The sequence below is a fragment of the Mustela lutreola genome, chromosome 7 (assembly GCF_030435805.1).
Source record: "Mustela lutreola isolate mMusLut2 chromosome 7, mMusLut2.pri, whole genome shotgun sequence".
Lineage (NCBI taxonomy): Eukaryota > Metazoa > Chordata > Mammalia > Carnivora > Mustelidae > Mustela > Mustela lutreola.
Genome location: NC_081296.1, coordinates 61,405,316 through 61,431,201, shown reverse-complemented (window position 1 = coordinate 61,431,201; position 25,886 = coordinate 61,405,316). Strand labels below are relative to the sequence as shown.

Sequence of the window (25,886 nt, the reverse complement as noted above, 5' to 3'; positions counted from 1 at the left end):
TTTCCCCCATATTTCTTAGTTTTGCCCACCACGCCCTTCGTGAGCACCCTCTTTGCCCTTGTCTCACTAGACAGGCAGCTCCTGGCCACTCTCTGAGGTCCTGATTTTGAAACGAGACGCGGGCCAATCAGTGCGCGGAGCCCTGTTTGGCGCTGCCATTTGAGCCTGGGCTGGAAGCGAGGGTGGGACGGTGGTGGCTCCAGGGCTGCTGAGAAGGCGGAGGCGGAGGCATGAGGAGAGCTGCGTGGCTTGAGTGAGCACACCGGGATGTACAGGCCGGGGGCCGCAGGCCGGCTGCTGAGGGAGGGCAGGAGCAGCCTGTGAAACGGGGTGACGGCGGCGACCAGCCCGGGCGGGGACCGGGACTGGAAAGGGCGCCTGAGCAGCCGGCTGGTCCGGCGGCTGGGCTAGGGCTGGGGGCCTCGGGACTTGAGAGACCAACGCCCGGCTGAGCCTGCCGGGGCAGAAGGGCCAAGGAGAAGGGTCTTTACCGTTGGGAAAGGACGAGGGGGAAGTGAGGTTTGGAGGAAACGGGATCTTAGGAAGTGGCCGGAAGTGGTGAGAAGCTGGTAACAGGCGTCGGACAAGGAACCGAAAGAATCAGGAAGAAAGAAGGGAAGTGTGTGTAAGGAGCTGAAGGAATCAAGTGACGAGAAAGAAGGTCGGTGTAAGTGAGGGGAAGGTGAGGTGCGGTTAGATCAGAGGGAAGTAGGAGAAGGGTTTGTGGAAGTGGATAGAGGACCAAGGGAAAAGCCGTGGAAGTGGCTGGGGCCCGGGGCCGGAACAGTGCCAGACTTGGCCAGAAGGCAGCGGAGCACAGTGCAAACCTGAGAGTGTTTGGAAATTGGAAGACCTGGTGGCGAACGAGGGTCAGGACTCAGACCCTGCCTCGGAGAGTGAGCGACGCGTCCGGGATGTGGGATCGAAGGCTGGTAAGGTTGGCCTTGTTGCAGCAGCTTCGGGCGGTCTATGGCATTAAGGTCAAGAGCGGCCGTGGGCAGTGCGATCGCAGGAGACATGAAACAGCAGCCACGGAAATAGTGGTAAGTTCTGGGGGAAGAGGTTTGGGTTTAAAAAAAAGAAAGGGGGGGCACCCTTTACCATCACTATTATGGTTCATGCTGAAATGTTTATATGTGGATCCCAATGAGAATGTGGCTAAGCGTGACTTATTCAATCCAGTTGGTCGACTACTGAAATTTAAAGAATGACATTGTTGATTCTTTACAGGGATTTTTGATCACTGAGAAAGTTGCAGGGTTTTTCAACCTCACCACGTTGAACTAGAAAATTATCTATTTGAGATGAGACTTAGGGGCTGTCCTATGCATTGTAGAATGTCTAGCAGCATCTCTGGCTTCTACCCGCTAGATGCCAGTAGCATCTCCCAGTTTTGACAATTAAAAATATCTCCAGATACTGCCAATTTATTTTGAACAAGTACCACGTGGGAAGAGAGAGGAACATTACCCACCACCACCACTGTTTTAGAATATAATTTGTAAAGGGACAAGGAGGATCAATAAATTTTCTAAATGAGTCAATAGATAAGGTGTGAAAGAGTATTAGAAATAGGCTTCAGATAATACCTCCGTGTTCACTAATTTGAAAAAAACAAGCTTGCTGCTTGGTAATTTTTGGGTCATAAAGCTGTTTTTTAAAGTGAGTAAATTGCGATGGCACAATGGGATAATTAAAAAGCTATTTGATCTGAGGGTGGTCGAAGTAAGGGGATTTTGAATGAAATTTTATGATCTGCTGTATCACCAAGAATTTCACTGTGAAAAATAAGTTGAATATAAAGCAGGTTATTTTAAATGTATTTGCCTAATTATATGGTATTTTTTAAGTATTTAGAGATGAAAACTAATAAAATTTGCATAGCTCTTAATTTACAATTTCTGAGAAAATAAGTACTTGGATAAGAAAGCTACTAACACAGTTAATTTGTATACCTCTTAATTGCTTATACATTCTGGAGAAAAGTTTGTTGTTTGCAGCTTACTGACAACATACATATTTATATTTATAAACTAAGTGTGATTTCTTCTGACTGAAAAACCATTTTTTCAAGATTTCAAATATATAGTTGGTTTGTCAATATACGAAAAAATTTGAATCTGGATTTTTTCACTGGGGTACCTGGGTGGCTTAGTCCGTTAAACGTCTGTCTTTTTGGCTCAGGTCATGATTCCAGAGTCTTGGGATCCAGCCCCCGGTCCCACTTGCTGCTCAGTGGGGAGCCTGCTTCTCCTTCTCCCCAATCCCTGCTTAAGCTCTTTCACTCTCTCTCTCTCTCAAGTAAATAAATAAAATTTTTTAAAAAATTCATACATACTTCTAGAGTCAGATAGACCTGAGTTTGAATCCTGCTTTACTCCTACTGTAGATGTAAGCAGTTGGGCTGTTTAATTTTCCTATGCTTCAGTTTCCTACTCCATAAAGTGGAAATAATAGTATAATAGTATCTCTCCTTGGGTTATTTAGGGGATTTAAAAATGGTAAGATCTGTAGATAGGACTAGAACAGTACCTGTCACATGCCACTTATTCCGCTAATGATAGTTGTTATGGTAATCAGTGGTTGACATCCTAATTGGTAGGCTGGAAATCACAATAGAAACAGTCTAATAAAGAAATACAGAAGATCTTTATAAGAATGGGAAAACTAGATTTCTTTGGCTCTTTCGTGTTTGTTAGCTAATAATAGTTTTGAGCTATTAAAGAAAAGTGCTAGAAATCTTTTGAAGGTAAAATTGTAAGTGATGTTGCAGTATATAAAATTTTAGAAACGTGCTATTCGTTTTATTTTATGAAATTGTTATCGTGAGGCCAATATTGAGAATAATACACTTGACAAAAAAAAACCCCGAGTTCTAGGTAAGTAAGACCTCTGTAGACTTATAATCAGCTTCAGCATCTGATTTTTGCATTTTGTTTGGGTGCACAGTATCAAGAAAATTCTGATTTACCCAAAAAAAGGGTTTTCCACATTAGCGTCTTTTTTAATAGCTCACCTAGAAATGGTAATTGTTACAGCAACAAATATTCTTTGAATAGTTACACTATGTGAGAGACTAATATAAATGCTTTACATCTTTTAATTTATTTAATTTTCTCTACAACTCTTTGACTTAGGACCTATGTGAAGGTACTGAGGCATAAAGAATTAATTTGATCAAGGTCATTCAGCTAATAAGTGGAAGAGCCAGGATTTAAATTCTGGCAGCCTTGCCACTAGGAACACACTCTTTAAAGCACTATACTGTCTTCTATACTATATTTATCACTTAAAGGGAGCCAGATGCTTGAAAAAGACTAGTAAGATTTTGTTACTCTGTTGAATAATTAACAGTGCTGAATGATTTCTTAACATCAGTGCTTCAAGTGCATTCATGGAGAGCAGATACATCTAAGCTAAATTAATGTTTATGAGATTGGGTAGACCCACTTATTTAATTTTGTATAAGATATATATAGGCTTGTATTTAAGTACAGTGCAAACTACTACCTTCTTAATCAATGATACATTTTTAGGAAGTTCAGATACATGCATAAAGATAGTGGCAGGTTCTTTATTAAGAAGTGTGTAACATACACATTTACTCTTGGGATCTTAATGTATTAAATTTGAGTATGAGTAATACATTTGAATATGACTTTTAAAAAATATTTTTCAAAATAGTTGAAGAAATTGAATTAAATGTTTGTGGAATCCCTGCCTTGGTCAGAACAGTTTGACTGGCAGTTTTCCATAGAGTGTGGAAAAGAAATCTGGTCTAAAACCCACCTCAGGGCGCCTGGGTGGCTCAGTGGGTTAAGCCGCTGCCTTCAGCTCAGGTCATGATCTCAGGGTCCTGGGATCGAGTCCCGCATCGGGCTCTCTGCTCGGCAGGGAGCCTGTTTCCCTCTCTCTCTCTCTCTCTCTGCCTGCCTCTCCATCTACTTGTGATTTCTCTCTGTCAAATAAATAAATAAAATCTTAAAAAAAAAAAAAAACCACCTCAAATGTACCTGTAAGAAGTATTCAATGAGTGACAAGAACTACCATTACCAATCAACTTAGCCTTTTGTTCATGTTAATATTTATAAGGTGACAGAGGAAAGTATAAAGTCAGTGTTCATAAGGTTACTGAAGGAAACATAGTATTTTTAGAAAATGTTAGTGTTTTGGCCAAATTTTGTTTAAGGATTTCCTGACTGAGGACCAACTGGATTGATTTTCCATTATGGGAATGGAAACTGATGGAATGCAATACGTTGCTTTAGTGCAATGACTTTATTTGTTTATTTTAATTTCAGAACAACTACTATGCAGTTGTTACATTAGTTTCAAGTGTACAGTATAGTGATTCAACAATTCTATACATTACTTTGTGCTTATCATAAGTGTGGTCTTAATCCCCTTCATCTATCTCACCCATCCCCCCCCCCACCCACAATGACTTTATCTTGACCATTTTTGTGCTCCCAGTGCCTAAGGGAATGTTTAGCATATAGTTGTTACTCTTTATCAAAGTTACTTGTAATATTTTTATTTTCTTAATTATTTCTATTTTTTTAATTTCCTGATGTTTTAAATTTGCTTAATATTTAAGAAAACTTACCTTATGCCTAATATTTGTGTTAGAATAACTGAATTTTCCATTTTAGGGTAAAATATTTGGAGTACCTTTTAATGCATTGCCCCATTCTGTAGTACCAGAATATGGACACATTCCAAGGTAAGCTAAGTCTGGGATGAAGAAAAATATTTCAAACCGGTATTTAGACGTTTAAAAATAAATAGTTGAGAGGCACCTGGGTGGCTCAGTCTAAGTGTCTGACTTCTACTTAAGTCATGATCTCAGGGTCCTGGGATGGAACCCCACTTTGGGCTCCCTGCTCAGTGGATAGTCTGCTTGTCTCTCTCCCTCTGCCCCTTTCCCTGCTTGTTCATGCTTGGGCAATCTCTCAAATAAATAAAATCTTTTTAAAAGATAAATAAAAAAATAAATAACTGATTGACTTAAACTTTTGTTTTGACCTAGCAGTTCTCTAAGAGTCTGTTCCTCCCCCCTTCCCCACCACTACCCTCTTTTTCTTTTGTGGGTAAAAGAACATTTAAGCTAAGATTAAATAAAGTATTTCTGAATATAAATTACGTAACACTTGAGCTTTCCTGTGTCACTATTTAAAATTAACCTTTTAGACTAAGTGCATCAGAAATTAGTAGAGAAGTTAACATTTTAAATAGTTTGAGGAAGCATGCAAAGCAACTATCTGACCTGTTACTAATTCATTTCCCCTCTGTCCAACGTAGGGTTCATTCTGGCTACTTTAGTTCAGTAACCTAAGTTTTTAACTGATGCATTGTCCAAAAGCATTTATTGAATATCTTGCAACCTTAGAACAGTTTTCTCTCATTCAGCATATAGGTGTTGATTGACAATCTCTATCAGGTAAGCACTTACTATTTTGCTTTTCAAATGTCCTATAAAAGGTTTGTTTATTTAATGATTTTCTACCTTTAGAATTGCAAAGTCATATCCCCAATCAAGATGACTAAATCTTTGTTGTAATTTCTTTGCCTGATTTAAACAAACAGACAAAAGTTAAATTCTGTCAGTTACCCCCTGTGACATTCAGCCATTGTGTAGCAGCACAATGCTATCAGTTGCTTGCTGCTGACATCCATTCTAATTTGTGGTATCAGTTGTTAACTACTAAAGCCAACATTGATGATTAAAAGTTGTTCAGTACCAAAAAAAAAAAGTTGTTCAGTACAAAGAAATAGAGCCCACACCTCTAAGTATGAGAAGGATTGTAAGGATGAGGCTGTATCGGACTTTTCTGAGAGGCAGTGTTAGAGTGAGAAAAGTACATTGCCTTATTTTGGGGCAAATGTAACAGATGATAGATATTTAAAGCTATGGAGGCGCCTGGGTATCTCAGTTGTTTAAGCACCTGCCTTCGGCTCAGGTCATGATCCCAGGGTCCTGGGACTGAGCCCCACATTGGGCTCTAGCCTCAGTGGGGAGCCTGCTGCTCCTTCCTTTCCCTCTGCCTGCCACTCCTGCTGCTTATGCGTGTGCTCTCTCTCTCTCTCTGTCAAATAAATAAAATCTTAAAAAAAAGAAGGTCTTAGGGCCTGGGGTCATACTAGCATGAGGAGGCCTGACAGAAAAAGAGAAGTCAGAAACAGAGTTTGAGAAGGGATAGTTGGGGGACAGCAGGAAAACCAAAAATGTCATGAAAAAGAGCTTTGTTCAAGAAAAGCAGGGGGTGGTTAAGTGTGTCAGATACTGGCAGGACCTTAATATCTACTTAAATATCTACATGATATTTAAAATGAGATCTGTTTTGCTGAACTAATAGGGGTGTGAGTCTGATTGGAGACTGTTGAGGAGAGACTGGGGTATGAAGTAAAGGCAGTAAAAAAGATACATCTTGTGCTCTAGAAACAGAGAAATGAACTAGGATCAAGAAGGATGTTGGATTAAAGCGAGCTTACTGAAATTGTCTCAGAAAAAAGATGTACTGGACAGAAGAATTTAGGAAGCAAGAAAAACAACTGGAATTAACCTTTTATCACAAAGTCTGAAGAAATATGTGACATCGGAACTTCCAAAGGGGGGATAGTGCTTGGTCCATGTACTTTGATAGAAGAATAAGATTTAGTAAGATGTGTATCCAGCCACCTGAAAAGATTTCTCTCTTTCAGTTTTCTTGTTGATGCTTGCTCATCTTTAGAAGAGCATATTCATACAGAGGGGCTTTTTAGGAAATCAGGATCTGTTATTCGTCTAAGAGCCCTAAAGGTAAGCATATTCTTGAACTATAATTTTTCATTTGTACTACTTTTTTATTTGGTTTTTAGAATTGAAATATTAAAACTATTGCATAAATTATTAACAGAAATTTAATTTGCAAAGAGCCTTTTTCATGGTAAAAGAAACTTTTTTTAAAAAAGGAATTAACACAGGATTAAGTGCCCAAGTGGCTCCTTTTTTTCAAGATTGATTTATTTGACAGAGAGAGCAAACAAGGAAGTACAAACGGAGTTGCAGAGGGAGAGGTAGAAGAAGGCTCCTCACTGAGCAGGGAGCCTGATGTGTGGCTTGATCCCAGGACCCAGAATCATGACCTGAGCCAAAGGCAGAAAGAAGCTTAACTGACTGAGAGACCGAAGCACCCCAAGTGTCTGGCTCTTGATTTTAGCTCAGGTCATGTGTTGTGAGATCCAGCTTTGTTTCCAGTCCCATGCTGGCTCTGGAGCCTGCTTAAGATTCTCTCTCTTCCTCTCCCTTTCCCTGTACCTCCAACCATGCACAAGCACGTGCTCGCTTACTTGGTCATGCTCTCTCTCAAAAAAAAACGATTCATTATTTATACAATGCTTTTTCTTTTTCAGTTTTATTGAGATATAATTGACAAATACCATTTAAGGTATACAACTTGATGTTTTAATATATGTATATATTATGAAATAATTGCTACAATCTATATAATGCTTTAAAAGTTTAGAGTACTTTCAAATTTGTGGTCCTTTGTTCCTATAAAGTACTATAGGAAATGAAAAAATGTTTATTTAGTTTTTAGCCTTCTAAAATGGCATGATGTATATTAAAACAAGAGTTAAGCAAAATTTATTAAAGCTCTCTAAAGTACACAAAGGGATATCTTATTCGCAGTAAACTCTTAAGCCCTCAAATGCTCAAGATTATTATATTTATTTCAGAATAAACTGGATCATGGTGAAAGTTGCCTGTCTTCTGCACCTCCTTGTGATGTTGCAGGACTTCTTAAGCAGTTTTTTAGAGAATTGCCAGAACCCATCCTTCCAGCTGATTTGCATGAAGCATTTTTCAAAGCTCAACAGTTAGGAACAGAGGAGAAGAGTAAAGCTACAATGTTGCTCTCCTGTCTTATGGCTGACCACACAATTGATGTATTAAGATATTTCTTTAACTTTCTCAGGAATGTTTCCCTTAGGTAAGTAAGTAAAAGTCTTAGGAAATGACAGTTTGTTAATTAGATAGATTTGCCGGTATAGTTAATAACTTAAAATTAAATTTAGAATGGAAATTTTTCTTAAAAATAATTTCCTCACTATAAGAAATATACTCTATATGCCAAATGATTTGTATTTTCTTAACTGTCTTAAGGTCATCGTTATGAATGGCTTGTTGTTGTTGATAGGATTCTTTGTCCACTGAATGACTGTGTTTCTGATATATTTGTATCTTGCTTCTCAAATTTGTCCCCTCCCTCTGTTTGCTGTCAGTGAGCCTGCTTGTTCTAGACATACTTGCAGCCTTTTAATACAATTTTTCTGTATGTGGGTTTGAAAATCAAATATCCATGTTCAATTTGTGTGGAAAAACAATGTGGATTATTTAGTTAACATGGTTTTTATGATGTATATTTAAGCACACAGAAGCAATTTCTGGTTCTGTAGATGGGTAGATAAAGGATAACTATTTTGACTTGTGTTTGACTGATAAAGTAAGAAGTCTTCAAAGTGTGCTCAAAATGGTATTTTACCTCTGTATGTTTCACTTTGGCTGATTCTGAGAAAACCTTGTTCCACTTAAGGTCCAGTGAGAATAAGATGGATAGCAGCAATCTTGCAGTAATATTTGCACCAAATCTGCTTCAGACAAGTGAAGGACATGACAAGATGTCTGCTAACACAGAAAAAAAGCTACGATTACAGGCTGCGGTGGTGAAGACTCTCATTGATTATGCATCAGATATTGGTAAGAGGTAGTTACATTATAAAGTAACAGGATTAGTTTAAATGAAGGAGATCCCATATTCCCCCAAGTTGAACTGTGAAGACAGCTATTAGAAATACATATACTATTTGAACATTTTGGTATATACTCTTTGAACACTTTGAAGGAGAGTAGAGGAAAAATTTTGAAAAATTTTAACTCTGAACATTTTTGTTTAGGGCATGTTCCAGATTTTATCCAGGAAAAGATACCAGCTATGTTGGGTCTTGACGGTCTCTGTGCTACTCCGTCATTAGAAGGCTTTGAAGAAGGTGAATGTGAAACTCCTGGTGATTGTAAAAGAAAGCGAAGACAAAGTGTAGGAGGTAAGTGGCAGTGGCAGTCTCACTTGTGGAAGTATAGCAATTTGCTTTTCTCTAAAGTGTGTTTAAATGTAATGAAGCACACACTATGGTGTGTGCCTTCTTAGTTTAGAGCATAGTTGGAAAAACATGACATGTGCATGTGAAAAGCAAAATGACAATACAATCTAATATTAATGCTAAATCTCTAGCATAAATGTGAAACGTGTTCAAAAGAGAAAAGTTCCCTGGGTTGTAGTGATCAGGGACTCCAAAGAAGAAACCAAACTGAACCTTCTTGAAAAATCGGTAGAGGGGCGCCTGGGTGGCTCAGTGGGTTAGGCCACTGCCTTCAGCTCGGGTCATGATCTCAGGGTCCTGGGATCGAGCCTCACATCGGGCTCTCTGCTCGACGGGGAGCCTGCTTCCCCCTCTTTCTCTGCCTGCCTTTCTGCCTACTTCTGGTCTTTCTCTCTGTCAAACAAATAGATAAAATCTAAAAAAAAAAAAAAAAAATCGGTAGAGTCCAGGGGAATTGGGTAGAGCATCAGAATACTTGTATCCTATAGTAGGTAGGAAGGACGCTCTAAAGAAAGATTTGTGTAGGGTAGAAATAATCTGTTAGGGTTAGGGTTAGAGGTTTATCCTAAGGATTAGGAGGATATCATGGTGAGCTCAGATTTGGGAGTAGAGAGAACAGTTAGGCATGAGATCATGATTTGAAATAGTGATGTGAATCATTTAGAAGTATGAACTAACTAATGAAGGAAACATTACCATGGGAGAAAAAAAGACCTAAAGCTCCGTCATGATGGAATCAGTTGTAAGATTTCTTAACTTCCTTGATTAAGTAGATTAAAGCCTCCCAAAGCTAAAATCCAGCTGTTGTCTGAGCCGTGTTCCCTGCGAAACCTATAGGGACTAATCTTGCTTTTTCTAGCTTCTGGTGGTGGCTGTTGATTGTTGTCATTCTTTGGTTTGCAGCTGCATCCGATCTCTACCTCTGTTGTCACATGGGTTCCTCACTGGGTGTCAGTCTGTCCAAGTTTTCATCTTATAGTGACACCAGTTACATTGAACTAGGGCCTATCCTAATGACCTCTTCTTAACTTGAGTACATCTACAAAGACCCTAATTTCAAATAAGGTCACAATCACAAGTACTTGGAGTTAGGACTTAAACGTATATTTTCGGAACAAATACTTTCATCCCATAAACTTCCTACCCCAAGTGCAGGTATTCTTAGACACAGAGCCTCTTTATTGCCTTCTTTTCCTTTGTGATTTTATTCACTCCTAGAGTTTCATTTATAACATGGGAATAGGTGAATATTGTCTCGCAAATGTCAGTTTCACTTTAGTAACAGCTTACTAGGAAGATATCTTCACTTCTTTTTTCTTTTTTTTTGGTGCTTTAAGCTCAGCATTTTGAAAAGATCATCTTCACCCGCTTTAAACTGGTTCTTCTTGAATTCCTTCTTTTTGTTGACAGCACCATCATTTTCTAGTCACTCAGGCTTTAAACTGTGGGTGCCTAACTCTTAATGTACCATTTATATTCATGGTTTTCAGGTTCTGTAAGATGCTGTCTGTGGTATTTCATCTTTACTGATGAAATAATACTGATCATCTTTACTGTAAGAATCTCCTTATTGATCTTCATTGAATCTGCCCTGCTTATTGTTGTCAAGACTGATGTTCTTAATATATAATTCCAGCCATGTCTTCACAGTATTCATCAGAAACTTCACTGATAAAACTGATATTTATAGCCTGATATTAGAGGTCTTTCATAGGATTGCTTTAGCATGCCTTTCTACTGTTTCTTCTCTCTGATTTGTGCAGTGTTTACTGTACTTGAGTCCAACTGCATTTTTTATCTTTTTTTAGACACCTTGTTTTGTTTTGTTTTGTTTTTTTACTTATCCTATTTATTGATAGAATGTTTTTACTTCCATCTACCCTTGCTGTCCAAATTATATCTAGTTGTCAAATTCAGTTTAAGTGTTTCGTCAGGCATGCTTCACCCCTGCTATTTTTTTAGTGGGAAAATAATCTCTTTTCTGCACTGGCATTCCATAATATTCTAGACTTTGACAGTTTTTATATGGTTTTATATTTACTCCTCATTCATGACTCTCTTACCTATTATATTTAATGCTCTTTGGAGGTAAAGGCCATGTTTTATACATTGTATCCAGCCGAGTGTTTTTTACTTAATGGGCATAAAATACAGAATGAATACATTAAGTCAAGTTATTAATATTTGGCTTAAACCCAGAGGTACTTTATCAAACAGGTTAAGATAGCATTTGTAAAGCACCATTAAAATGCATTGATTTCATTAGCAATTTGAAATTGTTCAGGAGTTCTAGACCATTAGTATTTACTTTTTGTGTGTTATAGCTAGCTTTTTTCCCCCTTTTTTTAATTTAAGTTCAATTAGCCAAGATGTAGTACATCATTAGTTTCAGATGTGTAGCGTACAGTAATTTATCAGTTGTATATAACACCCAGTGCTCATCGCATCACATGCCCTCCTTAATGCCCATAGCCTTTTTTTCATTTCACTCTGCAATGCTACAAGCATCCATGTGATCTGATTGTATTTGCTTTGAAGAATCTTTTGATTTCTTTTAAATTATAGATAAATGTGTAACACTTAACCAGTGTTAAGTGAACAGTTCAGTACTGTTAAGTATACTAACTTTGTTGTGCAACCAAACTCCAGGAACTTTTACTTTTATTTTTGATATTCTGAAACTTACTTAGTTTAGCATAGTTTTATGCTGGGTAGGGCAATTCTCAGTAATACTTTTGCCCAAGAATCTATATAGTATTTCATGGGCAAACTCTTATAAGTAAGAAGGATTTGGTTTATCATATGTTCCTGGTTTTACCTGTGCTTACTAGTGTGCGTGCTCCTCCATATTGTTATTGTGCTAAATAAGTGTCTTTCATGGTCAGTGGTACATTGTTGAGCTGATTTGATTAATGTGCTCTTAATGGTCTAATATTTCCTGAAATACGTATGTCAGGAGACATATTTTTCCATTTCTCTAGAAAGATGGTCTGTACTTGCAGTGTGGCCCATGGTGCAGTCAGGATGGTTTCAAATTATGGAGGGAATAGTTTTTCCATGCTTCTGATTTTGCTGTGCTGTTCTAATTGTGTGGTGTCTTTTGCTGTGGCTGCTCAGTTGTTTCTTCTCTCTTCAGCTCTGGCTTACATTTTTCTTCTTTTCCTCTCCCCATATTAACTTTGTTTGTCTGCTCAGGTGCCATGAAGATTGGCTTTATTAGCCGTTACCTGCCAGTTAGACCATAGCCTATTTTTGGCTCTTCAAAGGTATTCAGTCTCCTGGTTTGTACCTGTTTCACTTGAAGGTGTAAGATTTTAAGTAATACACAAGTGGGCTATAGTTGAACTTTATTTTGAGTCATATATGGTGATTAATCAGGTAAACAGACATATTTAAAGAACTTTTATGTTTTATTGTGGCTGAAAATTCGGGATATATTTTTGCCTGAGACTACTGTTGAAGTCACAGTTTCCATATCACTAAATCCAGTGGGTACTTTTTTATTCCCATATCATTCAGAATCTCTTTGGCCACTTAACTATTTCCTTCCTGATTTATTTATTTTGTTTTTTTATAACACTATGCTTTTGTTTCCCTACATCTTTAGCCACCTGTTCTTTTTTTTTTTTTTTTTTTTTTTTAATTTTTTAAATTTGTTTATGAGACAGAGAGAGAGAAAGAGAGCACAAGCAGGGGTTCGGGAGAAACAGACTCACTGCTAAGCAGGGAGCCTGATGCAGGGGTTGAACCCAGGACCCTGGGATCATGAGTTGAGCCAAAGGCAGATACTTAACTGACTGAGCCACTCAGGCATCCCTCCGCTTGTTCTGTCTAATTTTTTGGATTTTCTTTTTCTACCACCTCTTAAATGTTCCATTCTTCTATACTTGACTTTCTTTTTACACTTTGCCCTCTTTCTAAATGACCTCATTCACTTTCTTTCTCTCTCTTTTTTTTCTTAAAGATTTCATTTATTTGACAGAGGGAGAGATAGTGAGAGAGGAAACACAAGCAGGGGAAGTGGGAGAGGGAGAAGCAGGCTTCCCACTGAGCAGGGAGCCTGATGTGAAGTTTGATCCTGGGACCCTGGGATCATAACCTGAGCCAAAGGCAGACACTTAAAGACTGAGCCACCCAGTTTTTTAAAAACGACCATTGCTGGGCTGATGACTGCCAAATCTACTTCTGTATTCCTGATCTTTCCACAATTTGATTTCATACCCATTTCAGTCAGTGTTCCATAGACATAGCTAATTTTTCCTTGCATAATTTCCTTTTCTTTGGGTGACATCATTGTCTACTCAGTCATGAAAATCAGCATTTTAGATATTCTTATCTATTCTTTTCTCATTCTCACATCTCACTGATCACTAAGTCTTGTCACTTTGAGCTCTGAAATACCTTTATTCCCATCTCCATTTGCATTCTTCCTGCTTAGTTCAGATCTTCATCTTTTGCTTGGCTAATTGCCACTCTTTAGATCTCAAATATCACTTCCTCACTAGCACTTTCTCTAATTCCCCATTGTAAAGCTTATTAAATTTATACGTCAGACTACAGATCTCATTTGTCATTATATTTTTATTTCCTTGGTATTTATATATTTTTTTCTGTTAGAATAAATTTTATGAAAATGAAGACCATGTCTGATTTGACATGTGCTTGACACATAGTAGGTACAAAATAAATATTTGTTGAATGACTAAATAACATACTTAGAACAACCTTCATATGGTTTGCTAATCCTCTGTCATACTGCTGCTGGTTATTTTTTAAAAAATGCAGATTTGACCATTTTGTCCCCCTTTGCCTTTGGAGAAGTTCAAGTTCTTCAAAATGACAACAGGCCTTTTTCTGTCTAATGCACAAGACTTATCTCTTACCATACCACGGCTCTCTGTTTGCTCTAGCAGTATCAAACTACTGGTTTCTAGTATACATAAATCCTATTTTTTCACCTACATGCTTTTGCATATGCTATTCCCCTTGCCCAATGCTACCTTCCTACTGAATGAACACCTATTGATTCTTCAGAACACTGTCCAGGTTTTGCTTCCCCTTCCAAGCTTTCTCTCTTGTTGCCATTTCTTCTCTTCCTCAACAAGTAATGATTTTCTTTACCATTCTCTTTCTGTACATTATACACATTTTGTTTTACACACATTCTATATTGTATGTCTTTTTTTTTTTTTTTTTTTTTCTGAGAGAAAGAGGTGTATAAGTAGGGAATGTAATCAAAATATATCTTAGTTTTTTCCAATTTTGAAATAATTTCTTCCACATAACCTTAAGTGATTTTAAAATGTATAAGCTGACATAAACTTAGATGCTGGAAAGTCACAAATATCATATGAATTACTGGTGAAAGGTAGGTAAATGTGAAATTATAACTGATTATATGGTTATATGTGCTTTGCATTTCAGATTTTGTTAGTGGAGCATTAAATAAACTTAAATCTAACAGAACACCCTCTGTTACACCTCAACAGGAAAAAATTGGTAGGTATTATGTATTTTTAATTTTAAGTGAAAATTTCTGTGTATTATACAAAAAGTAACCATTACCTAACTTACTTTGGTTACATCAAATCAAGATCTTATTTTCAATGGAGATACTGTAGTATAATTGTGTTGTGACATTGCTAATTACATTGTATATAACCCAAAATTTTAGGTAAGAATTTTTTAGTCTGTTGTTAGGTCTTTAGTCTTTCAAATCATGCTTTTCTGTTGAACGTAAGTTGGATGCTGTTGAATATGTGAAAATAATTCAAATTTCATTTTTGTTTTAGAACCAGAAGTTTATTAGTGTATATTCCCATTTTTATCTTGGTTTGCTTGTGGCTGAAAGTAGTCAGCCCAATAACAGAATAATAGACAATATGATCATTTGTTTTGCTTTTCAGATTGAAGAAATTATTTGGTTAATACTCAGTTATGATAAAAAGCAAAACTATTATGTAGATCAGTTTGAGCTCCTTGATTATGATTTTATTCCATATGTTAATGTTCTTTAATGTGGATTATATGCATCTTTCAGTCTATTTGGTTTAAGTTACTATTAATCTTGCCTCTTTGTGCCTTTCCTATTATCATTTTAAATAATTGGATGGTATTAATTTGATATATTTGGTAATATAAACATAATCCCTCATTGTTTGGTCAGCTCTAAGTAATAGCTTTATAAGAAGAAATTATATAAAGCTTTTTTTTCCCCCATAGAGTTAATAAAATAAAACAGTGTTTTTTTCAGCCCAGGTATCCATCTCACCCACGATTCTTACACCAAATGCTAAACGTAAACTGCCAGTGGATTCCTCTCATGGTTTCTCAAGTAAGAAGAGGAAGTCCATCAAGCACAATTTTAACTTTGAGTTGTTGCCAACTAACCTCTTCAGTAGCAGTTCTACACCAGTATCAGGTAGCAAATAGAATTTATATTACTGAGTTGTAAACATTAACATGAATGCGTATTTTGAGAAAAGTGCTATTTCATATTAATGTCACCCCTTTTAGGAGCTATGGCTTTATTCTGTTTATCAAATCTCTTAATTTTTATAAAGTCCCCTAACTTTTAAAATAGACGCTAGGTCTGTATAATAAATGTGTGTATGTGTATGTTGATTGACCATGCCTATTGAAAGTTATGATATGAATAACTTGGAATGAGAGTTTGGGCTTCTGTATATAGCAGTGGTGCTCAGGTTTTAGGTGATGGGATATCCTGAATTTTATTTTAGTTACTTCGTGATCTATAGCTATGATTGTATTGCTGTCTCCTGTTGAGGTTGTCAAAAAGTTTGATTTTCCGGTCCATGGAGTTGTGGGGTACCGCCATTGGAGGAACCATTGTGTAGTTGGCGGGGGGGGGGCATTTTTTTAGTTTTATACTCAAGTAGATTTTATAAAAGCTCTAATAATTTGGTATACGCTGTTCCTTATGACATAGTTTCCAGATTCTTTGCCCGCTCAGCCATTTTCTTCCAAATGACCTATAAGTTCCTAACATGGCCAACCAGAGCCTCCAGAGAAAGATGTAATTTTGCCAATTTGACTATCAGATTTTTGTTAGTATGGTCTTAGATTGAGTTGGCTCCTTTAGAATACAAGTTGGCTTATGGTCAATCTTATAAGTTAATGTTATGATCAACCCAAAATGAAATGAAATCCTAACTAAGCCCAGAGTCCTCTATCTTCTATTTGTCTCATATATCATCAACAAGTGAGTGATCTCTAATTCTTAGGTTTTTATTGATTTCAGACAATGTTGAGAGTTTTCTTTTAAATTTGCTGGCTAAGTTAGATCTTTCCAGAAGCCTCCCTTTGGTTTCTGTTATCCAGGAAGTTTGGATTTTCCTTGTTTGTTTTATTAGAAAGTTGAACAGAATAGCAACTTGTTTTTTATGGTCCTTCACATGTTCTCTGTGTATAGTTTGTTAAAATGTAATGATAAGAACTCTGAAGTTTTGTCTGTATTTCTTTCAGTATTCAGAGGTTGGAGAATTAAATTCTATTAATTAATTTATTTGAGAATTAAATTCTTTTAAACTTAGTGTTTCCTCTCTTATTTTAGAGAGAGAAAGAGTAGTAGCAGAGGGAGAAGGAGAGAAAGAATCTCAAGCAGATTCAGTGCAGAGCCTGAGACTAGGCTTGACCTCAGTGACCCTGAGTTCATGACCTGAGCTGAAATCAAGAGTGATGCTTAACCAGTTGAGCCATCCAGGTGCCCCAACTTAGTGTTTTCTTAATTATTAAAGTATTTTCCACTTTGGAGGACTGTTTCCAGATGGCCAATATGAATTATAATTCTATCTGTCTTTGCATTGTAATATTTGCTCCAAGAAATGAACCTCTTGCTTCCTTCTCTCCAAGCTCCTAAAAAGTAGTTTAAACGTTCTTGTGTTACTGGAACATTAGTATAAGCCTGCTTAATCAATGATTTTTTTAAATTAAAAATTAATTAAATTTAATTATTAAATAATAATCCTATTATTTTAACTCACCATTTTTCTTTTTTCTTCTTTTTTTTTAAAAAATTATATTTATTTGAGAGAGGAAGTATGAGCAGGAGGGAGAGAGGGAGCGTGGAGCTGAGCGTGGAGCCTGTCGCATGGCTCCATCTTAGGACCCTGAGATCATATCCTGGGCCAAAGTTAGATGCTTAACTAACTGACTGAGCCACCCGGGCACCCTGAAAGATTCAGTTTCAAAATTTGTCTAATCTAATTATAATAATTATATTTTAATAACTTAGGGAGCAATAACATATAAGTTTTTATTACCAAGCACCATGTTTATATTACTGAGAAAAATAACAATAATGTAATTTATATTTACTAATATATTTTTTTAAGATTTTATTTATTTATTTGACAGACAGAGATCACAAGCAGGCAGAGAGGCAGGCAGAGAGAGGAAGGGAAGCAGGCTCCCTGCTGAGCAAGAGCCCGACTCAGGGCTCGATCCCAGGACCCTGGGATCATGACCTGAGCCAAAACCAGAGGCTTTAACCCACTGAGCCACCCAGGAGCCCCTACAATCCATTGTTAAATGAGGTTAAAGCAAAACTTTAATATAAAGGTCATGTTTAGTCTGACACTTAATTGACAACTAAAGTGTAAGAAACTGATTTTTTTTTTTTTTAAGTTGAATTGGGTTTATTTGGCTTCTGAATTTTCTACCCGGAAATATGTGATTTTGTTGTTGCATAGGGTTGGAAATTAAGCCTTGAAATCTAATTGCTATTAATATTTTATACTTTAAAAAGGAAGTATGGGTGGTACATTTCATGTGGTTCTATTTTTATAGTTCCCTTTGATACAAGCCCAGAAGGATCATCTCAGAGTTCACTCTCTCCCATTGCTATCAGTGGAAACCACTTGATCAGTTCAGGTGTACTAAGACGAAGTAAGAGGATTGCAAGCAAAAAGGTTTGCAGGTAATAAGTCCAGGACATTTCGTTTCATTGGATAAACATTTGGAGTATATAGTTAATAAAATATTTTGTTTTTCTGCTGGGAATCATATTTGAGTCACAATTTTTAAAAATTCCCTCTGCCTTTATTGTCTTATCAGTCAGACTGCTGTTTATATGCTCTCCAGAGAATGATTTCTAATTTGAGGCCACTTTGCTTGCTTAGAAAATTCTATTATATGTTGATAATGTGTGATTTTTAAATTTCCTTTTATTTAAAGGCTAGTCTATTCTTTTTTTTTTTTTAAGGACTTATGTATTTTAGGGGGAGGGGCAGAGTGAGAGGGAGAAAGAGAATCTTTAAGCAGACACCCCGCTGAGTGTGGAGCCATCAAGGCACTCAGTCCCAGGACCCTGAGATCATGACCTAAGCCAAAATCAAAAGTCAGACTCTCAACTGACTGAGCCAATCCAGGCACCCTAATGCTAGTCTATTCTAATGATTCTGGGTTTTTGGTTTTTTTTTTTTAAAGATTTTATTTATTTATTTGACACACAGAGATCACAAGTAGGCAGGGAGGCAGGCAGAGAGAGAGAGAGAGCCGAAGACAGAGGCTTTAACCCACTGAGCCACCCAGGAGCCCCATGATTTTGGTTTATAAGTGATGAAGTAACTCTTGTGATAAACAGGAGAGGCCATTTATTATACAAATATAGTATGTTCATATATGGTATCTTAAAACTTAACTGATTTTAGAAAACTATTACTCTGTTTAATTACTAGCAATATAATTTGCTCTGGACTTTCAAATTGCATTTTGTAAGAATGCTTCCAGTTTTTATGCAAACAGTTTTGTTTTTTTTTTAATGCTGACATTTTTATTTATTTAATTTTTTAAAAGATTTTATTTATTTATTTGACAGAGATTACAAGTAGGCAGAGAGAGAGGAGGAAGCAGGCTCCCTGCTGAGCAGAGAGCCTGATGCGGGGCTTGATCCCAGGACCCTGGGATCATGACCTGAGCCGTAGGCAGAGGCTTTAATCCACTGAGCCACCCAGGTGCCCCAATGCTGACATTTTTAATCCCATGCTTTTTTAGAGTGGAATCAGGAAAAGCAGGCTGCTTCTCTCCTAAGATCAGTCGTAAAGAAAAGGTCCGAAGATCTCTTCGTTTGAAATTTAGTCTGGGGAAAAGTTGCAAAGACATGGTAAGTGTCTTTCAGCGTTTCATTGATGTTCATATTAGCATAAAGCTGTAGAATGGATGGTAAAAGACACTCAACCCTGCTTCTCTAGCTGTTGTCCCGTTCTCTACTCCCCTTTATACCACACTCTTACACATGAATTAATATCTCCTGTTCCCTCCTTTCCTTTTCTGTTCTGCTTAAATTCCAATGAGGCTTTGAACCCCAACACTCAATACAGCTGCTCTCAAAATCACCCAGAATTTCAGTGGTGCTCAAACCAGTTGACAAATAACAGTCCTTGTTAGACTTGACTTGTCAACAGCATTTGACCTGGCTAGTCACTTGCTCCTCTTTGTTATACTTTCCTTCCCTACTTCAGGGCACTTTACTCATGATTTTCTTCCTTCACTGGTTACTTTTCTGATTTCTTTACATTGTGATGCCCAAAGCTTTGTCCTTGGATTTCCCTTTTCTGTTTCTACTCATTCAAGGTGCTCATTTGCTTTAAACATCATATCGTTACTTAAGACTTTGAGTTTCTATCTCTAGCCCAAAATGCTTTCCTGAACAACTTGACTGTTTCTTAACAACTGTCTACTTCACTTCTCTACTTGATGGCCATCCAATAGATAGCTCAGGTGTAACCTGTCCCAAATAGAGCTCGCAAGGTGTATTTCTTTTTTTTTTTTTTTTTTTTTTTTTAAGATTTTATTTATTTATTTGACAGAGAGAAATCACAAGTAGATGGAGAGGCAGGCAGAGAGAGAGAGAGGGAAGCAGGCTCCCTGCTGAGCAGAGAGCCCGATGCGGGACTCGATCCCAGGACCCTGAGATCATGACCTGAGCCGAAGGCAGCGGCTTAACCCACTGAGCCACCCAGGCGCCCCGCAAGGTGTATTTCTTCACTGCTGCTAATTCTCCACCCTTCCCCCTCTCTGCCAACCACATTCCCACCTGCAGTCTTCACTATCTCTGCTATGGCAACTCATTGTTCTAGTCATTTAGGCCAAAAACCATATAGGCGTTCTTGACTCCTCACTTTCTCACACCATCCTGTGTAAACCATTAGGGAATCTTATGTCTCCTCTGCTTTTAGAGTATATCCAGACTGACCAATTCTCACTGGTACTACATTTCTAATGTTCTATAAATTCTGGCCTCTCCAACTTGGATTACTGCAATAAGTTCCTACTAGTAGGTCTGCCTGCGTCTACCTTGCTACAATACTACAGCCAAAATGATCCTTTTAAATTCCTTTTAGATCCTTGTCACTGTTCTGCTCAGAATCTTCCAGTGACTCCTCATGTGAAATAAGGAGATAAAAAAAATAGATAAAAAGTAGATTTAAAAAAATAGATAAAAAATAGATAAAAAAATCTTTTTCTGAAAAAAAAGATAAAATTCTTATGTTTCCATGTACCTCTCCACAGGACGGGAACCAGCCTGCCTCTTTCTGAGCCCTCTTCTCACCCACTCCCTCTTGCTCACTCAGCTTCTTGCCTCCTTGCTGTTTGTCAAATGTGCCAGACCTGTTTTCAGTCTTGGACAGTACCCTGGCCTTTATTCTCTCTGGGGTAATGTTCTTTCCTCTTTTATCTTCATGACTTTCTCACATTTTTCTTTTTTTTTTTTTTTTTTTAAGATTTTATTTATTTATTTGACGAGAGAAATTATAAGTACACTGAGAGGCAGGCAGAGAGAGAGAGAAGGAAGCAGGCTCCCTGCTGAGCAGAGAGCCCGATGCAGGACTCGATCCCAGGACCCTGAGATCATGACCTGAGCCGAAGGCAGCGGCTTAACCCACTGAGCCACCCAGGCGCCCCTCACATTTTTCTTTACTCACAAATCATCTTCTGATCACTCTATTTAAAATGACACCCCACCATACCCGTCTTACTCGGCTCTACTTTTCTGGATAACATTTCTCACCTTGTATATTGTAAAATATATAATGTAATTTACCGTTTTTCTTGTCCTGCTCAAAATCTCCCCATCTAAAATGTAAATTCTGAGGGTAAGATTTTGGTCTGTTTGTTTTGTTTTGTTCACTCACTGCTGTGAGCAGGTCCTAGCGCAGAGTCATCACAAAAGAAGTTATTTTAGTTAATATGTGAGGCTGTTTTTATTTTAGGTCATAAAATATCAAGTAACAGCCAAGTCAAATGCTTACAGTTTTTGTCAACATGCATGCAAGTATATTTGTGTTTGGTATGAAATTGTTTAATTTTATTTACCTTTTTTAATCAGCTGTAGAGGATTTTGATAACTATAAAAATTTACTTTGTCTTAGTATTTGAATTAACTAGATTTATTTCTTAACCAAAACATTTTCAATTTTTCTTTTCTGTACAGAATGGGTGTTCTGGGGTTGATCGACGTGAAAATGTTGGTCGACGACTTGCAAATCAACAAAGTTTAAAAAATAGGATTGAGTCTGTAAAAACAGGTCTGCTTTTTAGCCCAGATATTGATGAAAGATTAACAAAGAAAGGTAGAGTTACATGATATTTTTAATTTTACTCAAAAAGCTTACACATTGCTTTTCTGAAAAAGTTTTTCTGGCTTTCTTGAGATATAATTAGATATAATTACATATAAGCTTCAGTTATTTTATCATAAAATATCTTAATTTACTGTTCTAGAAATTTAAAATTCATGTTTGAATAGTGAAAATAATTGAATTGGCATTGTATTTTTGTCTGAACAATTGGAAGATGCTTATAAGTATAAAACTAACTGACCTTTTTATTTAAAAAATTATTTCTTTTAACAAATCCTTAATTTATTGAAATTTAATGCCCAATACCTTTATCTGCTATGTATTTGAATAGTATTTCAAATATGTTTCAAATATAAATGATTAAAAATGCTGAACTACTTTATTTTAGGTTCAAAAAAGATCAGTAAGTCTGAGGAAAACTTATTAACTCCAGAGCGTCTAGATGGAACAAGTTATCGGATGTCTTGGACGGGACCAAGTAATTCCAGTTTTCAAGAAATAACTGCAAGTGAAGGTTCTCCAATCAAGGGAAATGTTGAGGTGGAAAGCTCTTCTTTGGAGCCTGATACTACGGTTGAAAAATCCCCTCTTAGTTCATTTGGACTCACTCCTTCTAGTGTACATGATAAGCATAATAATGACAAAACTGGAAGCTCTCTTAGTGGGGATGAAAATAACTTGACCACAGAGACTTTGGTGAAAATTCAGAAAGCATTTTCTGAATCCGGAAGTAATCTTCATGCATTGATAAATCACAGGCAGTCATCAGTAACTAATGTGGGGAAAGTGAAGCTAAATGAAACATCTTCTATAGAATATAGCCCAGAGAAAAATCTATTTGAAACTAATGATTTGACTGTGATAGAATCAAATGAACATGAGACTAAAACAGATGAAAATAGTTTTTCAGAACAAGACATCTCACTACATCAAACTCAGAAATTGGATAGAGAAGCAACTATAACATTTTACTCAAGTCATACGAAGATTGAATATGAGAAAAGCATCCATTCGAATATACTTAGAGATCATTCACTCAAGCCAGAATTGCCTAGTGATGAACACATAAAGAATCAGCAGCCCACAAGGGACAAGCTGAATGCTCCGTTAAAGGAGAATGAGAATGAGAATATGACTGGAGAGAACTTGCTGAAACGTGCAGCTTCTAGGGAGGATCCAGCTGACACCTCTTCCTCAGAGCAGATTACATGTAATAGAACAAACTTGCCAAAACCGAGGCCTATGAGAATTGTCCGGCAGCCGTCACTGGTGGAAACCTGCCACACAGCTGGCTCTGCGAGCTTACAAGTGGCAGAGCACGGAAGGGTGTCAGACCACATACAGTGGTTTAATAAGCTTTCTCTCAATGAAACAAACAGAACCAAAGTTCGCTCACCTCTTAAGTTTCAGCGTACACCTGTCCGTCAGTCTGTCAGAAGGATTAACTCCTTGTTGGAGTACAGCAGACAACCTGCAAGGCAGAAATTGGCAAGTCTTGGTGATGCGGCTTCTCCTCTGGTTAAATCCATAAGCTGTGACAGTGCTCTTTCCTCTGGTCTAGAAAGTACATCAAAGGATTCCTTGATTTCATGTACCAAGTCAGGTCCTAAGGAATTGAAGTTTACAGCATGTGAACAGCCAAATAGTGATGCAATTTCAAAATCAGGCATGGAGTTAACTTACAAGTCTTTCTCAAGGATGAAGAGGCACCCAGACTCCAAGAATGCTGCTTCTCTTGGGTCTACCAGAGTTTGTAAACAGGAAGTAGTATCCGATGGCCAAATTAAGATTCCTTTGGATGACCTGACAAATCATGACATATTAAAATCTGTTGTAAATAATAATACAGGCTCTTCTCCTGGGATAAATAACAGGGTCCTTAGGAAACCATCAGAAAAAGAAAGGGTCTGGTATAAAGGTTCTCCAAAAAATCCTATTGGCAAAGGTCAGCTACTACCAACGAGTAAACCTGTAGACTTGTAATTGACAGATGTTAATACTTGTTACTGTAAATAAAATTAGAGGGTGGTGATAGGACTGGCAGGATAATCTGCATGTTAGTTTGTTAGCTCAGGAAGATTAAGTGATTTTAGTTTCACTTAACAAGCAACTTGAATTCTTATGCTTGTATAAATGACTTGTTTTTCTTAATTACGGCAGTATTTAAACTTGTGATCTCTTAAAGCAGAGGTTATACTTTACTTTTTGAAAGAAATTGTTGGCTGGGTTTGTGAGAAATCAATTTTTGAAAATTGTATGAATTTTGTACTACGTGTGATAGAAAAAGTGGAACGAGTTGTCTATTTCCTGTTATTCCTCCTAAGTCAGAGAAGGTTTCTACAAGAAATTTCTAACATAAAGGGAAAAGATAAGCCTTACAAATCTTATTTCTTAAATTACATTGATATTTATGGTTTTTGCCAAAATCCCTAAAAATTAACTTCCTTCAATAGCCTCTTAATCTAGTACTCCTATGTGGGGCAGAATAATTAGGTTTATATTGTCTGTAGTTGTGTACAGTGTGTTCACTTGGACTAAGAATAACGGCTAAAGCAGAATAATGACCCAAGTATGCTCTTATAGAATTATGCTGCAGAAATAATTGTTGACTTTTGAGCCATACTATGTTTTTAAAGTTAATTTGCACAAATACATTCGCTGTTTTGTCTGATAGAGAATTTTAAAATTATCTAAGGAGGAATAATTAAGCTTGGAAATTTTTAATCAAGGTGATTTCTTACATGCACATACTTGATTTTATAATTTAAAATAGTTGATGTACCTCTGTATATTTAACTTGGATTCTTAACTTTTGATTCTTATAAAAGCCTATAATGGTTTTGTCTGATGTGTAAATGTTATTTATTTAGCATAGACATTAAAGGTAACCTGGAAAATAACTTGTCTGAATCTGATGAAATTCAAAGGGCCTTTTAGAATTTGACCCAAATTGTCAAGCAAATCTGTCTAAATTTATATTTTAAGTTATTAGAAGTTACAAATGTTTAAGAAAAGAATCATGTCAACAATGGTGGATATTCTTGAGGTTTTAGAGGAAGGAATGCTATAGGCAGAATGATCCACTAAAGATAGTTTTTTTGATCAGTTATTAGAATGCCACATTCCTTTTTTTTTAAGATTTTATTTCTCTGACAGCTCACAAGTACGCAGAGAGGCAGGCAGGGAGAGAGGGGGAAGCAGGCTCCCTGCTGAGCAGAGAGCCTGATGTTGGGCTCAATTCCAGCCCCTGAGATCATGACCTGAGCCAAAGGCAGAGGCTTATAACCCACTGAGCCACCCAGGTGCCCCAGAATGGCACGGTCTGATAGTGGAGGAGAATACAACAGCATATCTACTCAGAGCAGTCATATTTACAGAGAAATTTAAAGTAATTAGATGTGTCTGCTTCACCAGGTTCTACTTGATAATAATATATTTCATTTCAAAGCTATTTCCTATTTCTATATGACCTAGGAATCCACCTTTTCTCACTATTAGTAAGAATTTGATTTAAAGACTGAAAACCTGTAGATACAAATACCATGATTTATAACATCAAAACAGGTGTGTAATATAAACCAGATATGCACTTTGGGTGTTTATGATATTTCTGATAGTAAGTGGTGATAGAAAACACTCATAAACTCTTGAAATATATGTTTTCTGAATCAAAGCAATTATTTAAACTTCACCTCCCCTCTGGATAAACTTTTAAAAATGTACTGCTGTCATTTTATATCCTTGGGAATGGGTGAAGTGTTGAATTGGAAGAGCAATAAGGTGGCACAGGAGATTAACTGTACAATTACCTGAATTAGTGGCTTTTCTGAGATTAATAATAATGAAAGATATTTATTTAAAAAAAAAAAACAGAAAAAACTACCCTGAGATGCCTCAGTGGCTCAGTCAGTTAAGCATAAGCTTTCAGCTTGGGTGGTGATCCAGGGTCCTGGGATAGAGTCTCATATTGAGCATCTTGCGCAGCAGGGAGCCTGCTTCTGCCTCTGCCTCCATTCCCCCTGCTTGTGCTGGATCTCTCTGACAAATAAAAAAGAAAACTACCCAGATGTCACTCATTTTTGTTTTCTGAAAGCTAACAGTATAGCAGGACTATGAAGGTGAGTAGTTTGGACAGTTAGAGAA

The 25,886-nt window shown here is 37.0% G+C and overlaps 1 protein-coding gene across 1 annotated transcript; it reads left to right on the top strand.

The window, feature by feature from the left end:
* The first annotated feature begins 152 nt into the window (after nt 1-152).
* ARHGAP11A (Rho GTPase activating protein 11A) lies at nt 153-24,591 on the top strand. Its single transcript, XM_059181096.1, has 12 exons — nt 153-1,043; nt 4,653-4,723; nt 6,703-6,799; nt 7,720-7,973; nt 8,577-8,740; nt 8,938-9,084; nt 14,566-14,640; nt 15,395-15,562; nt 17,950-18,079; nt 19,156-19,264; nt 21,596-21,734; nt 22,132-24,591. Exons 1-12 carry the CDS (start codon nt 915-917, stop codon nt 23,724-23,726), a joined length of 3,078 nt encoding a protein of 1,025 aa, XP_059037079.1. The 5' UTR covers nt 153-914; the 3' UTR covers nt 23,727-24,591.
* Nucleotides 24,592-25,886: the final 1,295 nt, after the last annotated feature.